This window comes from Plectropomus leopardus, chromosome 17, assembly GCF_026936395.1.
Source record: "Plectropomus leopardus strain MGB_pleo_1.0 chromosome 17, ASM2693639v1, whole genome shotgun sequence".
NCBI lineage: Eukaryota > Metazoa > Chordata > Actinopteri > Perciformes > Serranidae > Plectropomus > Plectropomus leopardus.
In genome coordinates, this window is record NC_142192.1 from 34360080 (window position 1) to 34387579 (window position 27500).

At 42.2% G+C, this 27500-nt stretch overlaps 3 protein-coding genes across 5 annotated transcripts in view; 1 reads left to right on the plus strand and 2 right to left on the minus strand.

The window, feature by feature from the left end:
* The window catches only part of gon4la (gon-4 like a), a 20743-nt gene extending 17045 nt beyond the window's left edge, over positions 1-3698 (minus strand). Inside the window, 4 exon segments of the mRNA XM_088090709.1 lie at positions 348-398; positions 489-563; positions 2962-3167; positions 3482-3698. Of these exon segments, the coding sequence (XP_087946835.1) occupies positions 348-398; positions 489-563; positions 2962-3167; positions 3482-3683 (534 nt within the window). The 5' untranslated portion in view covers positions 3684-3698.
* A 3840-nt stretch (positions 3699-7538) lies between these two features.
* Positions 7539-16666, minus strand: rnmt (RNA (guanine-7-) methyltransferase). Of its 2 annotated transcripts, XM_088090695.1 has the most exons (12): positions 16522-16666; positions 16147-16214; positions 14227-14354; positions 13912-14041; positions 13670-13795; positions 13479-13594; positions 12098-12279; positions 11755-11919; positions 11242-11359; positions 9272-9373; positions 9153-9186; positions 7539-7707 (listed from the first exon to the last, which is right to left on the minus strand). In XM_088090695.1, the coding sequence occupies exons 3-12, from the start codon at positions 14344-14346 to the stop codon at positions 7670-7672; spliced, it is 1131 nt and encodes a 376-aa protein (XP_087946821.1). In that variant the 5' UTR covers positions 14347-14354; positions 16147-16214; positions 16522-16666; the 3' UTR covers positions 7539-7669. The 2 variants fall into 2 exon arrangements, with proteins under 2 accessions (XP_087946821.1, XP_087946822.1); XM_088090696.1 differs by lacking the exon at positions 16147-16214.
* Positions 16667-23149: 6483 nt separating this feature from the next.
* The window catches only part of LOC148186760 (uncharacterized), a 6861-nt gene continuing 2510 nt past the window's right edge, over positions 23150-27500 (plus strand). For both annotated transcript variants that reach the window (XM_088090702.1, XM_088090703.1), the window contains exons 1-6: positions 23150-23284; positions 24684-24745; positions 24953-24982; positions 25122-25154; positions 26100-26132; positions 26658-26690. In XM_088090702.1, coding sequence (XP_087946828.1) covers positions 23274-23284; positions 24684-24745; positions 24953-24982; positions 25122-25154; positions 26100-26132; positions 26658-26690 — 202 coding nt within the window. In that variant the 5' untranslated portion in view covers positions 23150-23273. The remainder of the gene's footprint in view (positions 23285-24683; positions 24746-24952; positions 24983-25121; positions 25155-26099; positions 26133-26657; positions 26691-27500) is intronic.

The following is a 27500-nucleotide window of genomic DNA, read 5'->3' on the forward strand; positions in this document are numbered from 1 at the left end:
AGACACAGACAGAGACAGACAGAGACAGACAGACAGAGACAGAGACAGACAGAGACACAGACAGACACAGACAGACAGACAGAGACAGACAGACAGACAGACAGAGACAGACAGACAGACAGACAGACAGAGACACAGACAGACAGACAGACAGAGACACAGACAGACAGACAGACAGAGACACAGACAGACAGACAGAGACAGACAGAGAGACAGGGAGACAGACAGAGACACAGACAGAGAGAGAGACAGACAGACAGAGACACAGACAGACAGACAGAGACACAGACAGAGAGAGAGACAGGGAGACAGACAGAGACACAGAGAGACAGATGGGCGTGTCTCACCACTCCTTTCTCCACGACTTCTTTGAACTTGGATCGAGTCATTTTCGGCTCCTGAGTAAAAAAAAAACTCGGGTTCATTAACACGTTAACGGGGTCAGCCGGAGCGCTGTGATTGGTCGACAGTGAGACGGAGGGACTCACAAACGCAGGGACGGCCTCGGTCTCGTTGATGGCGGCCTTCATCATGGCGACCACATGTTCGTTGGTGATCACTTCCTGTGGGTCAGAGTGAGCGACATCATCAAAAAAACTTTATTCGCTGTGATTAAACAAACGGAAACGACAGACGGACTCCAAAAAAGAAAAGAATAACATTTACAAATATTGGAAAACAGACATCTGAAACCGTCCCGTCACGGATATACTGCACTTTATAGTGTGTTCACCATTTCGTGTTTTTCCATTTCCGAATTCTCTGCTGATAATTTAATCCTCCGTAGAGCGCTGAAGATGACGCATTTTTGCCGGCCAACCGGAGGTTAGCATCGCACCGGTCCCCTCGTCAAAAACCTCACGGGGTTTTCGGTTATCACCAAAAACAATCAGTGAGACGAACACGAGTTTAAGAGACGCGCACGCTTTGTTCAGCGAGATGATCTTCACAGATGAATTAAGTCATCAGAAGCAAAAAGGTTCGGCTTTACACTGACAAAAAAACGACAAACACTGTAAAACACGTTCAACGCCATCGAAGAATATCCTAAACAGATACATGTACGAGCTCGAGTGCGACTCTGCGAAGCTGTAACTATAAAATACCCACAATGCACAGCAAATCTGAGCGTACGTATGATGTACACTACATTCAACTCCCGTCTACCACAATGCAACGGGGTCGTGTATTTTCTGAGAAAAAATTCCAACGTAGTGTCCAAAATCTTCTTTGGTTATTCCCTACAAAGTGCAGTATTTAGTACAGAGTACAGAGTATAGAGTACAGAGTACAGAGTAAAGAGTATAGAGTACAGAGTACAGAGTACAGAGTAAAGAGTATAGAGTACAGAGTACAGAGTACAGAGTATAGAGTATAGAGTACAGAGTACAGAGTATAGAGTATAGAGTACAGAGTACAGAGTAAAGAGTATAGAGTACAGAGTACAGAGTAAAGAGTATAGAGTACAGAGTACAGAGTACAGAGTATAGAGTATAGAGTACAGAGTACAGAGTACACAGTATAGAGTAAAGAGTATAGAGTACAGAGTACAGAGTATAGAGTAAAGAGTATAGAGTACAGAGTACAGAGTAAAGAGTATAGAGTACAGAGTACAGAGTATAGAGTAAAGAGTACAGAGTACAGAGTAAAGAGTATAGAGTACAGAGTAAAGCGTATAGAGTACAGAGTAAAGAGTATAGAGTACAGAGTACAGAGTATAGAGTAAAGAGTATAGAGTACAGAGTACAGAGTAAAGAGTATAGAGTACAGAGTACAGAGTATAGAGTAAAGAGTACAGAGTAAAGAGTAAAGAGTATAGAGTAAAGAGTGCAGAGTAAAGAATATAGAGTACAGAGTACTGAGTAAAGAGTATAGAGTACAGAGTAAAGAGTACAGAGTAAAGAGTATAGAGTACAGAGTAAAGAGTAAAGAGTACAGAGTAAAGAGTACAGAGTACAGAGTACAGAGTATAGAGTACAGAGTGCAGAGTAAAGAGTACAGAGTAAAGAGTAAAGAGTACAGAGTATAGAGTAAAGAGTACAGAGTACAGAGTAAAGAGTATAGAGTACAGAGTGCAGAGTACAGAGTGCAGAGTAAAGAATATAGAGTACAGAGTACTGAGTAAAGAGTATAGAGTACAGAGTAAAGAGTACAGAGTAAAGAGTATAGAGTACAGAGTGCAGAGTAAAGAGTACAGAGTATAGAGTATAGAGTACAGAGTACAGAGTACACAGTATAGAGTAAAGAGTATAGAGTACAGAGTATAGAGTAAAGAGTATAGAGTACAGAGTACAGAGTAAAGAGTATAGAGTACAGAGTACAGAGTATAGAGTAAAGAGTACAGAGTACAGAGTAAAGAGTATAGAGTACAGAGTAAAGCGTATAGAGTACAGAGTAAAGAGTATAGAGTACAGAGTATAGAGTAAAGAGTGCAGAGTAAAGAATATAGAGTACAGAGTACTGAGTAAAGAGTATAGAGTACAGAGTAAAGAGTACAGAGTAAAGAGTATAGAGTACAGAGTGCAGAGTAAAGAGTATAGAGTACAGAGTAAAGAGTAAAGAGTACAGAGTACAGAGTACAGAGTACAGAGTACAGAGTGAGGGGATGGTTTCAAACAGCTACTGAGAGGACTTTTATTTTGTATCAACAGAAAACGATAAAGATTAAATAACATCAAAGAAAAATCAACAGGAAACAAATAAACATTTAAAAATATCTTCTAAATAAAGTTTAGAGATAGTTTTAAACATACATACATATGTATATAAATGTATACATTCATGTTTGTATATACTTAGTTTGTTTATGTAAAGTAAGAAATTAAATGATAAAGTAAGAAACAAATTGTTTTTATTTATATTTTTTTAAAAAGTAGATATTTTTATTTTGAATTTCAACTGTCTTTATTTAAAAAAGTCAGACTTTAAAAGAACATTTTGTGTCCTCTCTGATGGACTCACGTGGATGATGTTTCGGACGTTGACGGTCGTCAGGTTGTGCTGTTTGGACTTGGTCTCCAGTGATTGGTCGAGACGCCTGTCAATCTCCACCGCCGCCTCCTCCTCGCTCTCTGAGGCCCCGCCCCTCTCCTCCTCCTCTGTCAGTTTCCTCCTCCTCTTCCTCACCGGCCTCCTCCTCGCTGCCTTCACCTCCACCTGACTGTCCTCTGAGGGACGGACAGAGACAGACAGACAGACAGACAGAGCCAGAGACAGAGACAGAGACACACACACACAGAGACACAAAGTCACACAGAGACACAGAGACAGACAGATTTACTACTGGCTGCACAGCGTCTCTTTTGTGTGTCTCTACGTGTGTGTGTGTGTGTGTGTCTGTCTGTGTCTGTGTGTCTCTGTGCGCGTGTGTGTGTGTCTCTCTCTATGTGTGTGTGTGTGTGTCTCTCTATGTGTGTGTCTGTCTGTCTGTGTGTGTGTGTGTGTGTGTGTGTGTGTGTCTCTCTATGTGTGTGTGTGTTACCCATGGTGATGATGAGGCTGGAGTCGGTGGTGTCCTCCTCCACCAGCAAGTACTCCTCCTCCTCCTCCTCCTGAGCTCCGCCCCCTGCAGGAGGAGGCGGCAGCAGCAGAGCATCATGGGAGCTGACTGGCCTGGCGGCGGCGGTGAGGGGGGGTCGTGGTTTGGACGGGCTGAGTTTGAGGCGTTTGCGGAGCGAGCTCATCGTGGAGACACATGACCTCTGAAACAGTGACATCATCACATATGACATCATGAGTCAGCTGATCAGATCATCTGATGATGTCAGACTTATTGACGAGAAGGTTCTTGCTTAAAGGAACCGAACGCCATCAGAAACTCAGAGAGAACCCGAACATCAGGCTTCAAAAACATCGCAACAGCAAGAAAACATCTGAGTCTGCTGTTAGCCCCTGTCTGTTAGCTGTTAGCTCCTGTCTGTTGGCTGTGAGCTCCTGTCTGTTAGCTCCTGTCTGTTAGCTGTTAGCTCCTGTCTGTTGGCTGTGAGCTCCTGTCTGTTAGCTCCTGTCTGTTGGCTGTGAGCTCCTGTCTGTTAGCTGTTAACTCCTGTCTGTTAGCTCCTGTCTGTTGGCTGTGAGCTCCTGTCTGTTAGCTGTTAACTCCTCATGCTGAGCTCCTTTCCTTCTCTCAATGCCGCCATCAGAAATCATGCATGTCTGTTTACTGCATTGCCATGTGCAAGCTTAGCTTAGCTCTGTGATAGCCATGTGGTACTCTCACTGCCTGGGGCTCGCGATTACAGAGCCTGGGTCTGTTGAACTGCACTACGCTAATCCTGTTGCCTCTCGGGAGCGTTCCTGCTCCCTTGTTTCCTAGTTTTCCAGGATCTTGGCCGTAACCTTGACTGTGCCTGACCGTGGTGATAGCTGTGCTGATGCTGCGACCCTGCCTTTGGTTGTGCTCGTGCTGTGGCTGTACTGACTCTGTGCCCCCCGCTCGCCCTGATCGTGGTCTGGTCCTGGTTGCGCCGATGCTGTGATCTTGCCTTTGGACAACTCCCTTTCACATATGCATGAGACTGTTATCATCTCTCTCAACATCATCATAGAGAGCAATTACTAATTTCACAATTTCCCAAATTTCCCCCCCCCCCCCCTCTCTTTCTCTTTCCTTTTTGTCATGATTGTATTTCATTTGCTATTTACGACATCTATTGCTCGTCTGTCCGTCCTGGAAGAGGGATCCCTCACTATCCTCTACCGCTCTTCCTGAGGTTTCTTCCTCTTTTTTTTCCCCGTTACAGGGGTTCTTTTTGGGGAGTTTTTCCTCGGGTGATGTGAGGGTCTAAGGGCAGAGGGATGTCGTACTCTGTAAAGCCCTCTGAGGCAAACCATGTTTTGTGATAATGGGCTCTATAAATAAATCTGACTTGACTTGACTTGTTAGCTCCTATCTGTTAGCTGTTATCTCCTGTCTGTTGGCTTTTAGCTCCTGTCTGTTAGCTGTTATCTCCTGTCTGTTGGCTTTTAGCTCCTGTCTGTTAGCTGTTCGCTCCTGTCTGTTAGCTGTTAGCCCCTGTCTGTTAACTGTTAACCTCTGTCTGTTAGCTCCTGTCTGTTGGCTTTTAGCTCCTGACTGTTAGCTGTTAGCTCCTGTCTGTTAGCTGTTCGCTCCTGTCTGTTAGCTGTTCGCTCCTGTCTGTAAACTGTTAGCTCCTGTCTGTTAGCAGTTAGCTCCTGTCTGTAAACTGTTAGCTCCTGTCTGTTGGCTTTTAGCTCCTGACTGTTAGCTGTTAGCTCCTGTCTGTTAGCAGTTAGCTCCTGTCTGTAAACTGTTAGCTCCTGTCTGTAAGCTGATAGCTCCTGTCTGTTAGCTGTTAGCTCCTGTCCATTAGCTGTTAGCTCCTGTCTGTTAGCTGTTAGCTCCTCACCGTCGGCTCGGGCTGCTGGTGCCGTTACCGGGAGCTCCTGCTCGGCTTCAGGCTGCTGCTCTCTGCTCTCCTCCGGTTGGCATGCTAACACCTAGCTAGCCGCTGTTAGCATGTACACAGACGGACTACAAACCGCGCCACCGCGCCGCTGTCCCGCTGTCCCGCTCCGGACTGTGTCTCTCCGGTCCAGGTCCTGCAGGCTCCCTATCGGCAGTGTTCCGGTCGCGTTAATTTAACGGTTTAACGGCGAAGCTCCGTCACGGCAGACACTTACCCGCCACAACTACGACACGCTTCGAGAAAAACTACATTTCCGGCTGTGCGTCATTGCGTAACTGTGACGTTGATGCTTTTTTCTTCCTCGCTTCAGTTTTTTTGCATTTTTTTTTCTGTAAAGAAATTATTTATTTAAAAACAAGTTTCGCAAGTGAACAAATGAAAATAAACTTTAAAAAATAAAGAGGAAAAAACAATAAATTATAGAAATATTTTAAAGTTTCAAAAAAAGTTAATGATGAATTAATAAAAATAAAAATCTCGGTGGCTTTGTCACAAAAATTTAATGGAAATGAATAATCATTATTTTGTAACTGTGGCTTGTTACAGTTGCCCTGATGCCAAAAATAAAGAATCATAGAAGCAGAAATGAGAATGAAGTGTGTAAAAATATAAAACAGAGACTCAGTAATAATTAAAAGAACATTAACACACAATGCTGCTCTGTTTTTTTTAACTAATTAGTCGTCTTTTAGTTATTTATGCATTTAGTAAGTTTAGTTTTGATATTTTGTTTCTCTCTGTATGCTGAAGGCAGGTTACTGGTCATTTACTTGGTCACCTAATATTTGGTTGTTTTTTTTTTCAAATTTTAGAAATGTGTTATCGCTCAAATATTTAATAAAGCACTTCTGTATGAGCAGGAGCATTATTTCCTGAGCTTATTCCTGTCTTTAAAAAAATGAATGAATTTTTCTTCTTTGTGGAGTTTCCCCGCAGACAAACTTCCTTTGAACAAATAAAAATAAATAATAATATAATAATGACAAATAAATAAGTAAATAAACACCTGGGCCGGTTTCACGGTTATTTGTTGCACTTGTTAAATGTATTCACTTTTTATTTCGCATCTTATTTGTGATTAGTTGAATACTGTCGTGGCTGATGTAGATACATGATGACATATTTTTACATTCTTAACGTTCTACGTTATTTTTAGGATTGTTGGACATTTGTTTATTTTGTTTGCACGTTATCAGGTCAGCACTTTTCTTTTATCCCCTCGTATGTTGAACTTCAGGACGGATTTTTTACTTCATTTGATGATGTGCAAGCAGCGTTATATCAGGGTTCGCAATTCAGTTCAAACACTTATTATGGGATGTTTCTCCACATCATAGTCTTTTACATGTAGAACAGATCATTGCATTGATCCGTGGATCTCTCTGATGGTTCTCCAGAGGCCAGTAAAGCTCCTGAACTCACCCGCTCACTGTTCACGCCGTTTTCCGTGCTGTCTTTGAGAGCTTTTATTTTAAGAGTTTTTATTTTAAGAGCTTTCATTTCAAGAGCTTTTATTTTAAGAGTTTTTATTTTAAGAGCTTTTATTTCAAGAGCTTTTATTTTAAGAGTTTTTATTTTAAGAGCTTTTATTTCAAGAGCTTTTATTTTAAGAGTTTTTATTTCAAGAGCTTTTATTTCAAGAGTTTTTATTTTAAGAGATTTTATTTTAATTTTTTAATTTTTTTGACTCTAACCCAGAGGACGCTGAAGCCGCTCTGAAACGCAGGAACTCTTAGCTCCAAAATGAGTCAGGATTTACAGGGTGGCTCATCCTAAACCACACCTGGCTGTGGGACACGCCCTGAGACTTGATGGACCTCGGGAGGACCGGCCCGGGGTGATGATGGAGTCCACTACTGATGTGTCCTAAAATTCAGATCCAGTCCTGATAGCGATCTCTTCAAGACAGATGCTTCAAAATGAAATTAAAAAACAGCCAAAAAACCGACATTAAGCCTTTCAGACCAGATTTACGCCGAGTCGCTCCGAGTCGCTCCGAGTCGGCTAATAAGCTCGTAGAGAGCGGCGGAGGACGTGTGTTGGCCAGCGCTTCGCCTTTGGCTCACCAGTACACGTTCTCACAGCAGCCAGAGACACAAGAACAAGAACCCAGTTTCATCTCAACTTTACTTCATATCAACATCAAAGCCGACAAATGTGAGTTTATCAAAAAATGACTGAATCAAACACCGCACAGCCGCTGGGAGCACAAACCACAGAGGAAGAGCTTCTTCTCTACATCAGGACATCTTCTGGAAGACAAACACCAGGTAGATACCTGGACGGAAGACAGAGGACAGACAGACGCGTTTAGGTCATTCATCCTCCGGTCCACATCACTCAGCAGCTGTTTTTAACCCCGAAAAGTCTCTCCGTTTATCATCGCTCATCTTTTTCTCAAACTCTTCATGAACTACAACCGTGTTTCCTGAGATCTCCGAAACGCTGCCGAAGACACAAACGGCGCTTTTCCACTACATGGTCTCGTCTCAACTCGACCCGACCCGACCCGACCCGACCCTGCTCACGGTTTTTTAGTTTTCCATTAGGAAAAAGTACCCGGTACCACCTTTTTCGTACCTGCTCTCTTGAGGTTCCAAAAACATCCAACTGGGTACTAAGCGGTACTAAAAGTGACGTGAAACACTGCAGACCACTGATTGGTCAGAGAGAAATGTCCCTGCGTCATCACAAACATCAAACATCATCCCCCCAAAGTGGGAGTGTCCCACGGTGTCGCTATAACGACCAGCTACACTGAGCTGATACTATCTCCTAATAGAAAACGACCCCCAGAAAAGTACCTGATACCAAAGGCGAGGAGAGTAGAACCGGTACCATGTAGTGGAAAAACACCAAAAGTGGATCTGTTCTTTCAGAAACAGACCTCAGACCTGAAGACACGAAACATGGAGATTAAACTGAAACTTTATATTAAACTGAAACTTTATATCAAACTGAAACTTTATATTAAACTGAAACTTTATATCAAACTGAAACTTTATATCAAACTGAAAATTTATATTAAACTGAAACTTTATATCAAACTGAAACTTTATATTAAACTGAAACTTTATATTAAACTGAAACTTTATATCAAACTGAAACTTTATATCAAACTGAAACTTTATATTAAACTGAAACTTTATATCAAACTGAAACTTTATATCAAACTGAAACTTTATATCAAACTGAAACTTTATATCAAACTGAAACTTTATATCAAACTGAAACTTTATATTAAACTGAAACTTTATATTAAACTGAAACTTTATATTAAACTGAAACTTTATATCAAACTGAAACTTTATATTAAACTGAAACTTTATATCAAACTGAAACTTTATATTAAACTGAAACTTTATATTAAACTGAAACTTTATATCAAACTGAAACTTTATATTAAACTGAAACTTTATATCAAACTGAAACTTTATATCAAACTGAAACTTTATATCAAACTGAAACTTTATATTAAACTGAAACTTTATATCAAACTGAAACTTTATATTAAACTGAAACTTTATATCAAACTGAAACTTTATATTAAACTGAAACTTTATATTAAACTGAAACTTTATATCAAACTGAAACTTTATATTAAACTGAAAATTTATATTAAACTGAAACTTTATATCAAACTGAAAATTTATATTAAACTGAAACTTTATATTAAACTGAAACTTTATATTAAACTGAAACTTGGAGATTACAGAAACTTACTGGCTGCTTCCCACTCAGATCTGCTCAGAGTGCCCTGCACACAAACAAAAAAACAACGTTAGACCTGACATGATCCAAGAAGACCAGCAGGAACCGGTCTGACACTGTAGGAGACCTACCAGTGGTAGTTTGACTTCCGCTCTGCTGCAGTGCTCTTTAGCATGGCAGTACTCTTCTCTGCTGTCGGTCGCCTGTCGACCGCCGTCCTCACAGGGAAAAGGCTGAAAATAAGTAAATACATTAATACACGTTAACACAGGAAAGACACGTTAACAACACAATAAATACACGTTAATGCAGTAAATACATGTTAACAACACAGTAAAAATACACATTAACAACACAGTAAAAATACACGTTAACAACACAGTAAAAACATGTTAAGACGCCATAAATACACTTAAAGTAACTATTAGGGGTGTTGAAACACATAACAGTGTTTCCCCTACAGCGTTACAGTGCTGGCAGTGCACCAGGCCAGCGAGACCCTCTCCCTGTGCATTGTGGGAGACAGCAGCCACAGCCGCAGCAAGGCTAAACCAACAACCTGTAATAATAAATATATGTACACACACACACATATATATATATATATATATATATATATATATATACATACATATACAGTTGCACTCAAAATAATTTAACCCCCATTGCAAATTAGGTTTATTGGCAACATTTACAAACTTTCAGCAGTTTGCAATATTCAAATCAAACAAGAACAATTTAAAAGAGCTCAACATAATTAATATTAAAGAGGTTTCTTCAAATTCCACACAAACTGACACTTTTTACCGACGACTGCAGCCTCTCAGTCACTCAGGCCCCGAACACAGTCCGCCGTAAGAGCACACATTTACGAGTCAGTGTTGTCTCAAGCGCACCTGATGCACCTGATCAAAGGCTTCGATAGTTGCACGAGGTGTGCTCGAGTCACAGCACATCCAACACCTCGACAGGCTCGGGGTTTGTTGACGGTCACATGAGTGCATATCAGAAACGTGGCTAAGTCGAGAGACTTGTCCCAAAAGTTGAGAGAAGAGAGTACTGCCTCACACAAACAAGGAAACGGATACAAAAAGCAGCAAAGGCACTGCATGTTCACCGAGATCGTGCCGGAGGCAGAGTTTGGACGTTCAAAGTTAAGGAACTCTGGCTGACGTTATTAACCGTAGCCACCAGGTTCTTGAGGGGGCAGGTGCACTGTAAGACGCATACTAAACACCGAAGGTCTCCGTGCCCAAACTCAAGACGCAAACCAGGACTGACCCAGAGGCACCAGAAAAGTCCGCTCCATTACGCTCAAACCATCCAAATACCACAGCGGTTTTAGGATTCTGCTCTGGGAGTGATGAAACAACAGTGGAACTTTTCAGGCCTGTGGATCAGCGGTTTGTGTGGAGGAGGGACAATGAAGCACACGCTGTGAAGAATGTCCTGCCTACGGTGACGCGTGGCGGTGACTCGGTGACGCTCCGGGCTGCATCGCCTCCTCTGACATCAGAGATCTGCAGCGTGTGAGGGCGGGACGGATTCAATCGGGTTTCAGGAAATCCTACAACAAAACGTCCCGCTGTCCGTGAGGAGGTCAACTTTGACATCTTTGGACCTCCCAACAGGACTCACCTTAAAGTCCATCACGGCTCGGTCTCAGAAAAAGTCCCGGACGACTCTAGAGTGGCCGTCACAGCGGTTTGACTTGAATCCCAAAGAAAACTTCTGGTGGGTTTTGAGGAAGGCGGCTGCAGCACGCAGACCCAGAATATCAGCGACCCGGAGTCCGCCGCCCAACAGGAATGGGCTGAGGTTCCTCAGGAACGTCGCCAGAAGCCGGAGTCTGGCTGCGCATCACGTTCTCAGCAGGTCGTGACAGCAAAAAGGTTCTCCTCTAAGTACTAAGCTCACTTTGCTATAAAAGGGCTGAATAACTGCGAGACTGCAGTCGTCACTGACACTGGCATTCAGCGCAGAAGCTGGAGAAACCTCTTGTTGTGTGTGTGTGTGTATATATACACACACACACACACACACCTTACTGTCAGAGTCAGTGTTTCCCCACTGATCAGTTATTGATGAATAATATTTTTACCTCGAGAGCCATCATCTTCATCATGAGGCTGCGATGATGCTCCTTCTTCACTTTTTCTTCAAAGAACTCACAGAATCTCTGCTTCAACACCAGACGCATGTTGTACCGCTTCGCCATGCTGACAAACACAGAGTACACAGTAAAGTTACTTACAAACACAGAGTACACAGTAAAGTTACTTACAAACACAGAGTACACAGTAAAGTTACTTACAAACACAGAGTACACAGTAAAGTTACTTACAAACACAGACTACACAGTAAAGTTACTTACAAACACAGAGTACACAGTAAAGTTACAGTTACAGAGTAGGGGCCAAAGGTCAGCAGGGTAACAGTAGAAACAATGAAGTACTTCTACAGTCAAAACTTCTTCGTTTCTCTCCTAAACTCAAACTCTTTCAGAGGAGCCAGAATTATAGTTTATATAAAGACAGTTTATGTCATTTCTATAAATAGTTTATATAAAGACAAACAGAACGTACGTTCGGATGTCTCGGTGAAGGACACTTACTGTTCGAACAGAGGAAAGTAGACGAGCGACTCGGGAACATCGACAACGTCCTCGAGGCTGAAGTGATACTGACATCCGAACAGCGGGTAGGAGCCTTTCGACTGAAAGGAGACTTTAAAAACTTCGTTACCAAACGACAGCGACTCCGATGCCTCCAGACGTTTGCTGCCGAGGAAGAGGAGCAGAAAAAAGAGACGTGAACGTTGTTCTTCTGATCTTTGCGTATTTTGGCATCAGATGGTTAATTAACTCCGCACACGTTCACACGCAGTTAAAGCCATCGTCGGCTCACCGCACCGTCAATCACTTCCTGCCAGAGTCGGATGTAAATCTTCGTTCTTACACAAGTTCGAAAGCGTCTGGCGTCGTTCCGATGAAGAAACCTCCGGGTTTAAGGCGCTCGCAGGCGTTTCTCAGCATCAAGTCAGCCTTCTGTTGGCTCTCGAAGGAGTAATGATAAACAAACTGACAGCTGCAGATGTCGAACATCAGGTCCGGGACGTCCAGCTTCTCCGACAGAACCTCCTGCGACAGGTCAAAGGTCAAACGGTTACCTTTCTGCAGTCTCAGAACATCCAGACAGAGTGAGAACAAACGACGGCGAACCAACGGACGCAGGAACAGTACTGTTGTGTATCATCATAAGAACAATCATAGTCGTCATAATCACAATTATCAGAACTCTTTTTATCGAGGCTGGGCGCCGAGCAGATAATCTCTCAGATTATCTGAATATCTCCGTGTTGATTTTGGAGGATTGAATACAAAATATTTACACTTCAAGATCTTTGATCAACAAACAGCAGCGACAGTGACGCGCCGACTCGTTCAAAGTGACGTTTGATCAGAAACACAACGCCACAGACGGAGCGTGCCATCAGCCGCCGACTGACAGAACGTCCACCGGAGCCGACGGACCCCGGGTCCGCCTCGCGACCAGGAGCATCCTCGACGACGAGCTCATCGTCAGACGGCGTTCATGGCGTTCTGCAGGCCAGCAGTTTGCTGACCTCAGCATGATCTTGGGATGGTTGTGGAACAAGCCTTTTGGCCGCTGCCATGACCTCATGCTGCAGCCCGACAGCGCACAGCTCCGTGCCGCATGTTCCACTTCCTGTTGGTCCTGTGGTTCTGTAGTGACGTGCAGATCTAGGTGCTGTGGTTCTGTGGTGACGTGCAGATCTAGGTGCTGTGGTTCTGTGGTTCTGTAGTGACGTGCAGATCTAGGTGCTGTGGTTCTGTGGTTCTGTGGTGACGTGCAGATCTAGGTGTTGTGGTTCTGTAGTGACGTGCAGATCTAGGTGCTGTGGTTCTGTGGTTCTGTGGTGACGTGCAGATCTAGGTGTTGTGGTTCTGTAGTGACGTGCAGATCTAGGTGCTGTGGTTCTGTGGTTCTGTAGTGACGTGCAGATCTAGGTGCTGTGGTTCTGTAGTGACGTGCAGATCTAGGTGCTGTGGTTCTGTAGTGACGTGCAGATCTAGGTGCTGTGTTTCTGTGGTTCTGTAGTGACGTGCAGATCTAGGTGCTGTGGTTCTGTAGTGACGTGCAGATCTAGGTGCTGTGGTTCTGTAGTGACGTGCAGATCTAGGTGCTGTGTTTCTGTGGTTCTGTAGTGACGTGCAGATCTAGGTGCTGTGTTTCTGTGGTTCTGTAGTGACGTGCAGGTCAGATCTAGGTGCTGTGGTTCTGTTGTGACGTGCAGATCTAGGTGTGGCGGTGCTACCTTGGCGCAGTCGGCGTGGATAAATTGGGCGCTGAAGATCTTCTCGTTGGCGTGACTTTTGTTCTTCATGTCTTGGTAGCGGCTGCGACACTGCTCCACCGACACAGCTGCGATATCTGAAATCACAAATGTTATTGATTATTGATCAACCCACGAGTAGAGACGTACAGCCGATCGATGATATCGATTACCTGCACAGACCAGGTGATCAATTCCCCCTCTCCTCCACTTCAGCAGGTCGCCTCCTTTCCCACAGCCGAGGTCCAACACGCACACCTGCTGAGGCCCTGCCCCCCGCACCTGCTCCAGGATCTCACCTGTCAATCACAGCCAATCAGGTATTGGACAGGTGTGTCTGCTCCTCAGAGGTGATCTGTGATCATTGATAACCGTCAGTGTGGACTGATGTGCCGATTGATAATTGATCAGTTACCGATCAGGACGCTCTTCAGCCAGTTGTTGAAGTTTCTCATGAAAAAGATTCGGCTTCGACTTCTCGCCGCCAGGCCGACTTCCTGCAGGCTGTTGTAGTGACTCGCCACCTTCACACTGTGATCAATCACCTGACAGATCAATCACATACATCAATAACTTCACACTGTGATCAATCACCTGACAGATCAATCACTCACATCAATAACTTCACACTGTGATCAATCACTCACATCAATAACTTCAAACTGTGATCAATCACCTGACAGATCAATCACAGATCTCTCTGTGATTGATCTTTAGTCAGTAAATCTACCGGCTTCTTGGTGGGAGATGTCTCCTCTTCGTCTTCCTCGTGTCTCCTCTTCATCCCTCTCTCCTCTCCTCCTCCTCTTCTCTCCTCTCCTCCCTCCTTCGCTGCAGACTGAAGCTCCATCAGTCACACTGAAACAAAAACAGACTCTGGTTGGATGTGTTAGTTGGATGTATCTGGTTGGATGTGTTAGTTGGATGTATATGGTTGGATGTGTTAGTTGGATGTATCTGGTTGGATGTGTTAGTTGGATGTATCTGGTTGGATGTGTTAGTTGGATGTATCTGGTTGGATGTGTTAGTTGGATGTATCTGGTTGGATGTGTTAGTTGGATGTATCTGGTTGGATGTGTTAGTTGGATGTATCTGGTTGGATGTGTTAGTTGGATGTATATGGTTGGATGTGTTAGTTGGATGTATCTGGTTGGATGTGTTAGTTGGATGTATCTGGTTGGATGTGTTAGTTGGATGTATCTGGTTGGATGTGTTAGTTGGATGTATCTGGTTGGATGTGGCGTTGTTACTCGGCAGCAGCTGTTGCTGTGATTTCGAAGCTCGGCGATCGTGATCATTAAAGGTTGAATGAAATTATTGATCGTCTGGGAATTTCACCGCCAATATCGTGATAACTGGAAACCGTAACATCCCTAGTGGACACTGTTTGAGGACAGCTGTGAGGACACTGTTTGAGGACAGCTGTGAGGACACTGTATGAGGACAGCTGAGCGGACACTGTTTGAGGACAGCTGAGAGGACAGCTGAGGGGACACTGTTTGAGGACAGCTGTGAGGACACTGTTTGAGGACAGCTGAGAGGACAGCTGAGGGGACACTGTTTGAGGACAGCTGTGAGGACACTGTTTGAGGACAGCTGTGAGGACACTGTATGAGGACAGCTGAGCGGACACTGTTTGAGGACAGCTGAGAGGACAGCTGAGGGGACACTGTTTGAGGACAGCTGTGAGGACACTGTTTGAGGACAGCTGAGAGGACAGCTGAGGGGACACTGTTTGAGGACAGCTGTGAGGACACTGTTTGAGGACAGCTGAGAGGACAGCTGAGGGGACACTGTTTGAGGACAGCTGTGAGGACACTGTTTGAGGACAGCTGAGAGGACAGCTGAGGGGACACTGTTTGAGGACAGCTGTGAGGACGTGTCTCTGGTTGATTGTAATAACTGTAAAGTTTTATGGTCTCAGAGTCTGAAGGTGAAACAGGTTTACACATACTTTATATACATATATATATATGTATATAAAGTATGTGTGTGTGTGTGTGTGTGTGAAAACTGTGAAATCTTTGATTCACAACAAAAGCCCAAACTGTATATTATTCTTTATTTTCTTAATGTATTTATGTTTTTATACTTTTAAAAAGCTCCTTGTGATTTTATTATTGTATTATATTTATGTTTTTGTAAATCCATCTTTTGTGTACATACTTATTCTATTACTTACTTATTATGTGTACATACCTTTTTCCTCTATGTACATACTTATTTTATTTTATTACTTATTTATTGTTATTTGTTATTGTAAAATTGTGTTATTGTTATTTTGTTTGTTACATTCCACTTTCTCTTTTTCATGCTGCTGTAACATTTGAAATTTCCCCCAATGGGGGATCAATAAAGGAATATTCTATTCTATTCTTTTAGAAAAAGTTATTTTCTGGTTGATTTGATCTGACTGAGTTTTTCTCTCGGTGTATTTTGGGATCTGATCCAACAGACCAAATCATGCAGCTTTCACATTAAATTCGGTCATTAATTAAAGCGAATTAAAATACGTCTCTGGTGCAGCTTGCAGTGATGCATCTTGTGTTGTGGAGGATCTTTGATCGGCTAACGCGGTCTCAGATTAGCGCCAATAACGCGCTAAAAGTCGCTAAAATGTGCGCGAGGCTGCTAGCTTAGCTTCACTCACCGGCCGCAGGGTCCGGGTCCGGGTCCGGGGGCCCTCTGAGCGGCTCAGGGTCCGGGTCCGGGGTGATTCTGGAGTCCACAAACAGAGTAACTGTAGCGTTAGCCCGCGGACGGTAGCTCGCTCTCGTTAGCTGTTAGCAGACTGAGACGAAGTCCTCGCGCAGCGCCGACGTGAACGAAGCTTCGCGTCACTGCGAGTTTTCCGGACTTTGATGTTTTTCACATCGACGAGAGAAAAATCTCATTTCTGCGCGAGTTTGGCGACAGTCCGTTAGCAGTTAGCTGTTAGCATACTAACAGTCCGAGATAAACTACCGGAAACGCGAGCTGCGGTGAAAAGTGTACGCTGATAACGACAAGAGGGAACTGAACTCACCGGGAACCTGGAGATGTCTGCAGCTGGCCGCTAACGGGAACAACTTTAATGATAATAAAAAACGTAAAAGCACAAACTAACTCACGGTGCTCCGCAGACGCGACGCGTGCGCTCTGCGTGCTTCCGGCTACGCACTACGTCATCACTCTACTTCTTCTTCTTCTTCTGTTGATGCATACCGCCCCCTGCTGTGCGGAGCGTGTAGCATTAGGTCATATAGCCACAGTATTTAACTCTATATAATCTAACTTTATATAATCTGATCCCATATAATCTAAGCCTATATAATCTAACTCTACATAATCTAACCCTAATCTGATCCTATATAATATAATCCTATATAATCTAACTCCATATAATCTAACCCTATATAATATAATCCTATATAATCTAACCTGATATAATATAATCCTATATAATATAATCCTATATAATCTAACTCTATATAATCTAACCCTATATAATATAATCCTATATAATCTAACCCCATATAATATAATCCTATATAATCTAACTCTATATAATCTAACCCTATATAATCTAACTCTATATAATCTAACCCTATATAATCTGATCCTATATAATCTAACTCTATATAATCTAACCCTATATAATCTAATCCTATATAATATAGCTCTATATCATCTAACCCTATATAATCTAATCCTATATAATATAACTCTATATAATCTAACCCGATATAATATAATCCTATATAATCTAACTCTATATAATCTAACCGTATATAATATAATCCTATATAATCTAACTCTATATAATCTAACCCTATATAATCTAATCCTATATAAGGATTAGATTATATAATCTAACCCTGTATAATCTAACCCTATATAATATAATCCTATATAATCTGATCCTATATAATTCAACTCTATATAATCTAACCCTATATAATATAATCCTATATAATCTAACTCTATATAATCTAATCCTATATAATCTAACTCTACGTAATCTAACCCTTTATAATATAATCCTATATAATCTGATCCTATATAATATAATCCTATATAATATAATCCTATATAATCTAACTCTATATAATCTAACCCTATATAATATAATCCTATATAATCTACCTCTATATAATCTAACCCTATATAATATAACCCTATATAATCTAACCTTATATAATATAATCCTATATAATCTAACTCTATCTAATCTACCCCTATATAACATACTCCTATATAATATAATCCTATATAATCTAACCTGATATAATATAATCCTATATAATCTAACTCTATATAATCTAACCCTATATAATCTAATCCTATACAATATAATCCTATATAATCTAACCCTATATAATATAATCCTATATAATCTAACTCTATATAGTCTAACCCTATATAATATAATCCTATATAATCTAACTCTATATAGTCTAACCCTATATAATATAATCCTATATAATCTAACTCTATATAATCTAACCCTATATAATCTGATCCTATATAATCTAACTCTATATAATCTAACCGTATATAATATAATTCTATATAATCTAACTCTATATAATCTAACCCTATATAATCTAATCCTATATAAGGATTAGATTATATAATCTAACCCTATATAATCTAACCCTATATAATCTAACCCTATATAATATAATCCTATATAATCTAACTCTATATAATCTAACCCTATATAATATAATCCTATATAATCTAACCTGATATAATATAATCCTATATAATCTAACTCTATATAATCTAACCCTATATAATATAATCCCATATAATATAATCCTATATAATCTAACCTGATATAATATAATCCTATATAATCTAACTCTATATAATCTAACCCTATATAATCTAATCCTATATAATCTAACCCTATATAATATAATCCTATATAATCTAACTCTATATAGTCTAACCCTATATAATATAATCCTATATAATCTAACTCTATATAGTCTAACCCTATATAATATAATCCTATATAATCTAACTCTATATAATCTGATCCTATATAATCTAACTCTATATAATCTAACCGTATATAATATAATTCTATATAATCTAACTCTATATAATCTAACCCTATATAATCTAATCCTATATAAGGATTAGATTATATAATCTAACCCTATATAATCTAACCCTATATAATATAATCCTATATAATCTAACTCTATATAATCTAACCCTATATAATATAATATAATCCTATATAATCTAACTCTATATAATCTAACTCTATATAATATAACTCTATATAATCTAACCCTATATAATATAATCCCATATAATCTAACTCTATATAATTGAACCCTATATAATCTAATCCTATATAAGGATTAGATTATATAATCTAACTCTATATAATCTAATCCTATATAATATAACTCTATATAATCTAACCCTATATAATCTAATCCTATATAATATAACTCTATATAATCTAACCCTATATAATCTAACTCTATATAATATAACTCTATATAATCTAACCCTATATAATCTAATCCTATATAATATAACTCTATATAATCTAACCCTATATAATCTAATCCTATATAATATAACTCTATATAATCTAACCCTATATAATCTAATCCTATATAATCTAACCCTATATAATCTAATCCTATATAATATAACCCTATATAATCTAACCCTATATAATCTAATCCTATATAATATAACTCTATATAATATAACCCTATATAATCTAATCCTATATAATATAACTCTATATAATATAACCCTATATAATCTAACACTATATAATATAACTCTATATAATCGAACCCTATATAATCTAATCCTATATAACGCTATATAATCTAACCCTATATAATCTAATCCTATATAATATAACTCTATATAATCTAACCCTATATAATCTAATCCTATATAATATAACTCTATATAATCTAACCCTATATAATCTAATCCTATATAATATAACTCTATATAATATAACCCTATATAATCTAACCCTACATAATCTAACTCTATATAATATAACTCTATATAATCTAACTGTGGACCGGCCTTTCTGAAATCCAGGAGAACGATGTGACAAACGATTCATTCCAGGAAAAAAATAGATTGTGATTTAATCTGAAGGTGGCGTTCCAGCAGGCTGACATCATGTGTCATCGACGGAGATGGATCAATAAATCCTCTGAAAACTCCTGCCCCTCAAACCCGATCAATCAATCAGCTGTGATTAATCATCGTCTTCATGTTTGTGATTCAGATGATGAATAGTCACTGGATGTTTACAAACAGAATCACAGATTGTGAAATGGACCCGACTATCACCTGGAGTTTCGATTTTATCACATTTTCAAACAAACAAACAACAAACAAACAGACAAACAAACAACAAACAAACAGACAAACAAACAACAAACAAACAGACAAACAAACAAACATGTGAGGCTGAACTGAACCTGCTGATAGTTTCTCAGACCGTCCTCTGACTCTCTGTCCTCTAACCATGTCCTCTGACTCTCTGTCCCAAGACTCTGTCCTCTAACTATGTGTCCTCTGACTCTCTGTCCCCAGACCCTCTGTCCTCTAACCATGAGCCCCTGTCCCCAGACCCTCCGTCCTCAGACCCCCTGTCTGCAATGTCGATGTCTCAGACCGGACCAGTTTAATATCAGCTGATCCAGGATCAGTTTCAGACAGTGATCCTTTCTGGTATGACTTTAATTTGTCCTGCTGATGGACATCTGAGAGACGAGACACTCTGCTGGCAGAGGGACAGCCAGTGTTCTTCACTTTAATGAAAAAACAAGTGTCTCAGAGGACAGTCGAGTCATGTGACACATCACAAAAAAACACCCACGGCCAGATCCACCACGTCCCTCTGTCCTCTGTCCCCCATCTACTGTCCCTCTGTCTTCTGTCCCTTGTAGCCTGTCCTTTGTCCTGTGTCCATTTGTCCTTCTGTCTTCTGTCCCTCTGTCCCTCTGTCCTTCTGTCCTGTGTCCCTGGAAAAGAGGAGGACAATAGTGAAGTTTGACCTCTGTCAGAACTGTAAGAGACGAGAAGGATTGTTACGGGGAGCCAGAGGAGCTAGGACAGGAGAACTATGATCTGTTCTTGTTAGAACTCATGCTGGAGCATTCTGGACCTGTTGGAGGGTTTTTAGAGACTTGTTGGGGCGACCTGATGATAAAACCTTCAGCTGGTCTGTTTATTTTGGAAGGACCTCCGAGGATCATCTAGCTCCCGGTACAAACCTCCTCAACACTGAAGGAACTCTCACCAGGAGAAGTCTCCGCCGGTCGTAATCTGAAATCCTCACTATTAGAGAGAACCAAATCCCAAAATCTGAGACGCTTAAAGCCACGCTCCAGGTTTAAAAATGGATTGATCCACAGATAGAACGGCTTATCATCTACATAACATCAAAAGTTTACACAGCGGGTTCTAAGAACGAAGCCTGAGGGAAGCATAAATAAAGGCAACAGAACTGCTCTGGGAGAACCTTGCAGAACTTGTAACACATTTGCACACGCAGAGGATTAATCATGAATATAAAATATCTGAGATCGTTCTGCAAAGAGAACATGAAGCTCAAACTCTGTGTGAATTTAAAAAAAGAACGGGCCGCTGAAAGAACCCTGAGCTGCTCATCAAGTTCTACAGCCACTCTGCAATGTTCTCCAACAGTCTGCAATGTTCTCCAAAAGTCTGCAATGTTCTCCAACAGTCTGCAATGTTCTCCAAAAGTCTGCAATGTTCTCCAACAGTCTGTTACATTCTGTCCAATTCTCTAATGTTGTGTCCCAGTCTGTAACTCTTCTGTCCCAGTCTCTAGTGTTGTTCCCAGCCTGTAGTGTCTCAGGTGTGTCTGTCATCCTAGGGGATGTCCTAAGAGGGACGGGTGGATGAAAGGACAGAGCGTATTAATGGTGGACGCTCTATAAACATGTAAATCTGACCTTACAGAGTTTCAAAGCGCGGCGGCGGCTGAAAGAAGCAGCGCTGCTTTAAAAAGGTTCTTCAGTTGGACTCGTTCTCCGTTTACAGCCGGAGACGTCTCACACAGAGGACGCTTTATTCCCAAATACCACACCGCCATTATCAGCCCGAGACAGAGTGGGACGGATGGACAGGGGGACGGGGGGACGGGGATCTCCAGAGACACCAGACACTCTACCTTATACTACACACACACACACACACACGTTAAAACACAACACACACACACGACATACACACACACACATGTTAAAACACACACACGTTAAAACACAACACACACACGTTAAAACACACACACACACGTTAAAACACACACACATGCGACATACACACACACAGGTTAAAACACACACACACATACATTAAAACGGGGCTCTCACTAAACTGACGACGGTCCTAAACCAGTCACTAAACTGTCTGATGGTTTTGATGGTTCGTGCCAGGAAACCATCTGAGCTGAGGAGGAAGGTTGTTGACAGACTAAATACAACACGCAGAGTGCATGCTGTGCAATGAGGCCCGTGGGATGGTCCGGCACACGGCAACAGGAGGTGAGACGTGAGCCGGAACGGCACGGACCGATCCCACCGGGCCGAGTTTTACGGTCGTAGTGATGATACTGGTCTCACATGAAACCAGGAGACCTGATGGATCCAGTGGGACCAGGTAACCGGGTCAGGTTAGCCTCTCAGTAAGAGGGCAGAACAACGCTCCAAAATTCGGCTACATTTTGGAGATGGACACTTCAATAACGGGAGCTGGGGTCCGACACGAAACCCGTACGGAAAGAGTACGAGGTGACGGTTCGACGTATAAAACCAAACACCTGCGCCGTTTCCTCTGACACACCTGGAGTGTCATGTCTACGCCCTGACCTCAGCATCTGCGTCCCAAAATGTTCTAGATGGATCTGTGTTCTGGTTCTCCAGGAGAAACATCGCCGTTCCGCTTCAGGTTCTATCAGACGGATCTGAGTCCGAAACTCAGCCTGCTGCTAATGTTCTCTGTGTGAGGAGGGGGTTCCCCGAACCGTGAGGACGCCAGGAGGTGTGTGTCTGTGTGTGTGTGTGTGTGTGTGTGTGTGTGTGTGTCTGTGTGTGTGTGTGTGTGTGTGTGTGTGTGTGTGTGTGTGTGTGTGTGTGTGTGTGTGTGTGTGTGTGTGTGTGTGTGTGTGTGTGTGTGTGTGTGTGTGTGTGTGTGTGTGTGTGTCTGTGTGTGTGTGTGTGTGTGTGTGTGTGTGTGTGTGTGTGTGTGTGTGTGTGTGTGTGTGTGTGTGTGTGTGTGTGTGTGTGTGTGTGTGTGTGTGTGTGTGTGAGTGTGTGTGTGTGTGTCAGGTTTCAGTGTTAGTTGGAGGCAGAGGAGGTGAAGAAGACTCCCATCAGGTTCGTGTTTCTGTATCAGAGAAAACACACACTTTTTCAAACTCTCAGTCAAAGGTCTGTTAGCGTGTTCTTAACAGAACCCCCACCACACACACACAGACACACACACACAGACACACACACACTCACACATACACACACACACACACACACACACAGACACACGCACTCACACACACACACACACACACACACGCTCTGGTCCATCCTCCGTCCTGGTGACATTTGGGCGGATATAAAAGTCTGTGCCGGACTCTCAGAGCCACAGAGACTCCTGCAGCGGCGCCCTGAAGTGCTGTGACGCTCACCTGTCTTCTCACCTGTCTTCTCACCTGTCGGCTCACCTGTCGCTCTGACCCGGGGACCGGTCTGACCTCACAGCATCATGCTCAGCAGGTAATCATCTCCTCTCTCTGCAGCCACTCTGCCACACCTGGCTCTTTAATGCGATGTGAAAGGTAACAGTCGGCATTCACACGCGGGTCACACAAGTCTCGTGGAGCCACAGAGACTCGCGGGCTCCGATCAGCAGCGACGGAAACACAGCAGCCGGGTGACGGTGCGGTCCACACCGGTCTGCAGCCAGTTCACAGAGCCGTTCATTTCACCGTGTTTTTATTACACCGATGGCTCGTCTGTGCGTCCTGCAGAGGGATCTTCCTCTGTCGCTCCTCCGGAGGTTTCTATCATTTTCGCCCCGTTACAGGGTTTTTTGGGGAGTTTTTCCTTCGGTGATGTGAGGGTCTACAGACAGAGGGGTGGTGCCTGCTGTTAAGCCCTCTGAGGCAAACTGTGAACTGTGATAATGAGCTTTATATATAAAATTAAGACAAAGTCTAAGAGACAAAGAGAAGAAACCTCGTAAAGTTTTCACAGACCTCCATGCTGCTGTCTGCTGGTCACCTGCCCTCATCATGTTGAACAGACACACACACACGCACACACACACACACACAGAAAGACAGGCATACAGGTCCGCTGTAGGACCGAGTACACAGGGAGGAGACATTTTTTACAGATTATTCCGTGTATAAAAATCCCTGTTCAGGGGTCAACATATAACAATCTGAATTTGAGCATTAAATGTAAAAAAAACAAAAAAAAGTCATATTCTGGCTGCTGATTGGCTTAATTTGGTCTTTGTTAATTTTTAGCCTTAATATTTCTGAATTATTTCATGTTTGTATAAATTCATGAATACCTTAAAATAATTGATCGAAACAAATCTCTGCAAAAACCCCCCTGATGTTTGTTGTTGTTTGTTTTTATTGTGCTGATGGTTTGTTGTTGTTGTTGTTGTTTGTTTTTATCGTGCTGATGGTTTGTTGTTGTTGTTGTTGTTTGTTTTTATCGTGCTGATGGTTTGTTGTTGTTGTTGTTGTTTGTTTTTATCGTGCTGATGGTTTGTTGTTGTTGTTGTTGTTTGTTTTTTTCGTGCTGATGGTTTGTTGTTGTTGTTGTTTGTTTTTATCGTGCTGATGGTTTGTTGTTGTTGTTGTTGTTTGTTTTTATCGTGCTGATGGTTTGTTGTTGTTGTTGTTTGTTTTTATCGTGCTGATGGTTTGTTGTTGTTGTTTGTTTGTTGTCGTACGCTCTGAGGCCTCCTGAGACGACCTGTGATTTGTGTTTTCATGAATCAAACTGAACTTGTTTGTTCTTTAACGATTAAATCATAAAATTATATTTTTTCACATTTTTTTTGTGATGATGTAATCAGCCAATCAGATGGAAGCAGGGGGCGTGGCCTCTACGCGGCATCCCTGTAACGTCACTGAAGGTTGTGTTTGTGTTGCAGGAACGTTGTTCTTCTGTTGTCTCTGTCCGTCCTGCTGGTGGAGGGAGACCTGGACTCCAACGGTGAGACTGAGGTCATGTGACCTCTGATGACATCACAGTTTGACTGACAGGTCATGTGACTGGTTCCTGATGACATCATAGTTTGACTGACAGGTCATGTGACTGGTTCCTGATGACATCACAGTTTGACTGACAGGTCATGTGACTGGTTCCTGATGACATCACAGTTTGACTGACAGGTCATGTGACTGCTGTTTTGTGTTTCAGATGCTGGAATAATACAGGCCATGTCCACAGGTAACTCACCTGTCTGTCTCTCAGCACTCACACGTCTGTCCTTTAACCCGTCCCTCCCTGTTCATTAGCCTGTCCTCTCTCTGTCTATCTGTCCTCTCTGTCCCCCTGTCTCTGTCTGTCTGTCCTCTCTGTCTGTCAGATAAGGACTCCAGGTCTGATGAAGCCCCCACAGGTGAGAGACATTATGTCCACTTTAATTGTCTCACAGCTTCTGTAAATCTGAATCAGATCAAATAAAAACAGAAATAAACGGCTGGTGGTTTTCAAAATAAAATGTGAATGTTTTTGCCGAACAGCAGAACATAAAGACGTTCTGTTGTTCTGATGGTAGAAAGTTTCTGTCTCATATTTGATTTCAATTCTCCACCAGATGGCAGCAGAAAGAACCATATGAGAACTGTTCCACTACTTTAGTAGTAGTTTAGTAGTAGTAGCATAGCTCTTTAGTAGTAGTTTAGTAGTGGTAGTATAGCTCTTTAGTAGTAGTTTAGTAGTTTCTGATGAAAATAACTTAAACAAAGCCCGTCGGTAATATTCAAATAAAGAGCTGAACTCTTCTCTGCTCTGCGGTTCAAGGAAATGACTGACTTATACTTGTCGTAAAAACATGAATCAAAATTTCAGTTCAGACTTTAGAGTTGATCCTGTGATTTTAAAAAGTTTAGTTCATGTCATTGAGATGAGATAAAGTTTATGTGACGCTCTGAAAACACACACATCAGATGCTGAACTTGCTCTGTTTGACTGAACGTGTGAGATCTCTGTTTTCAGTCGCTGTATTTGGAACCATCCAGGTTTTGATTATCAGTCATTGTCAGCACGTTCTGCAGAGCTCCTGCAGACCTAAAACTGTAAAACACGACAGCACCTAGAACAGTTCCCTGAGGAACTCCACAACCAAAATCAGCTGTCTTCAAAACATAACAATAAAAAACGCTGTGAACCAAAAAAACAGCAGACACGAACGTTTCTGAATGATGAGCGATGAAATAAAAGATTAGTCGTCGCTCTTCTCAGAGTTCCCCAACGGGACAAAACGTGTCATCAACTCAGGTTTCACACTCGACTCACATGTTTTTGCTGTTTGTTTATAAAAGCGTTGATTTTGTCGTTTCAGAGAGTATGAACGCCGTCTCTCCTGATCAGCCCGGTAAGACTGCACAAGACTGCTCTTTCGGAGCATTTCCACGACACGGTACCGGCTCTACTGGACTCCACGCGCCTTTGGTATCGGGTACTTTTCTGTGGGTCGATTCCCATTAGAATTTAGTGCCGGCTCAGTGTAGCTGGTCGTCATAGTGATGCCGTGCGACACGGCCTGACGTCAGTTTCAACGCGACACACACACACGTGCACAGGGTTCGAATTACACAGTTACTTTCGGGGAGCCCCATTTTTCGGTGCGCACCACTAAAAATGTGACATCGATAAAGTGTTACGGCGCACGGTCAATAACAGAGTTACTGTGACACAGACTGTACTAATACCCGCCGCTAACGTGTGGACACGGATGTTCAGAGATGGAGAGTAAAGAGCGAATAAACACAACACTGACGTTACTGACAGAGCGTCTGTGACTCCTGACGACTCATCGTATTGATCTTTAACTGCTGGATGATCAAATAAATTCCTCAAATGAATTTAAAGAATGTATAAATAATCTGTTTGATTCCAGATGAACTGCAGATTTTTGGAGGAGGACCCTCAGGTGAGAACATGATGATGATGATGTCACTGTCAGGAGAAACACCCGGACCGGGTATTTACCTGAAGTCTGCGTTCACATGAACTGAAATCCATCAGAGCATCTCGCAGTTGAAAGTTTCTGTTGTTGCAGTTGATCACCTGACTGTCAGCTGATGGGCCACATGATGCTACCTGCTGCAACTCACCTGTTCACCACTTCACCTGTTCACCACTTCACCTGTTCACTTCTCTCCCCTGTCTCACTTGTCTCACCTGTCTTACCTGTCTCACCTGTGTCACCTGTCTCACCTGTCTCACCTGTGTCACTTGTCTCACTTGTCTCACCTGTGTCACCTGTCTCACCTGTTTCACCTGTGTCACCTGTCTCACCTGTGTCACCTTTCTCACCTGTCTTACTTGTCTCACCTGTCTCACCTGTCTCACTTGTCTCACCTGTGTCACCTGTCTCACTTGTCTCACCTGTGTCACCTGTCTCACCTGTCTCACCTGTGTCACCTGTCTCACCTGTGTCACCTGTCTCACCTGTCTCACCTGTGTCACCTGTGTCACCTGTCTCACCTGTGTCACCTTTCTCACCTGTCTCACTTGTCTCACCTGTCTCACCTGTGTCACCTGTCTCACCTGTCTCACCTGTGTCACCTGTGTCACCTGTCTCACCTGTCTCACCTGTCTCACCTGTGTTACCTGTCTCACCTGTGTCACCTGTCTCACCTGTCTCACCTGTCTCACCTGTGTCACCTGTCTCACTTGTCTCACCTGTCTCACCTGTGTCACCTTTCTCACCTGTCTCACTTGTCTCACCTGTCTCACC

Excerpts from the sequence above, each read along its gene's own strand:
- rnmt (XM_088090696.1), bottom strand. The coding sequence starts at position 14,346 with ATGGAGCTTCAGTCTGCAGCGAAGGAGGGAGGAGAGGAGAGAAGAGGA. Across the intron at positions 13,796-13,911 it reads GCTGAAGAGCGTCCTGATCG|GTGAGATCCTGGAGCAGGTG; the intron begins GTAACTGATCAA and ends TGTGATTGACAG. Across the intron at positions 13,595-13,669 it reads TGATCACCTGGTCTGTGCAG|ATATCGCAGCTGTGTCGGTG; the intron begins GTAATCGATATC and ends TTGTGATTTCAG.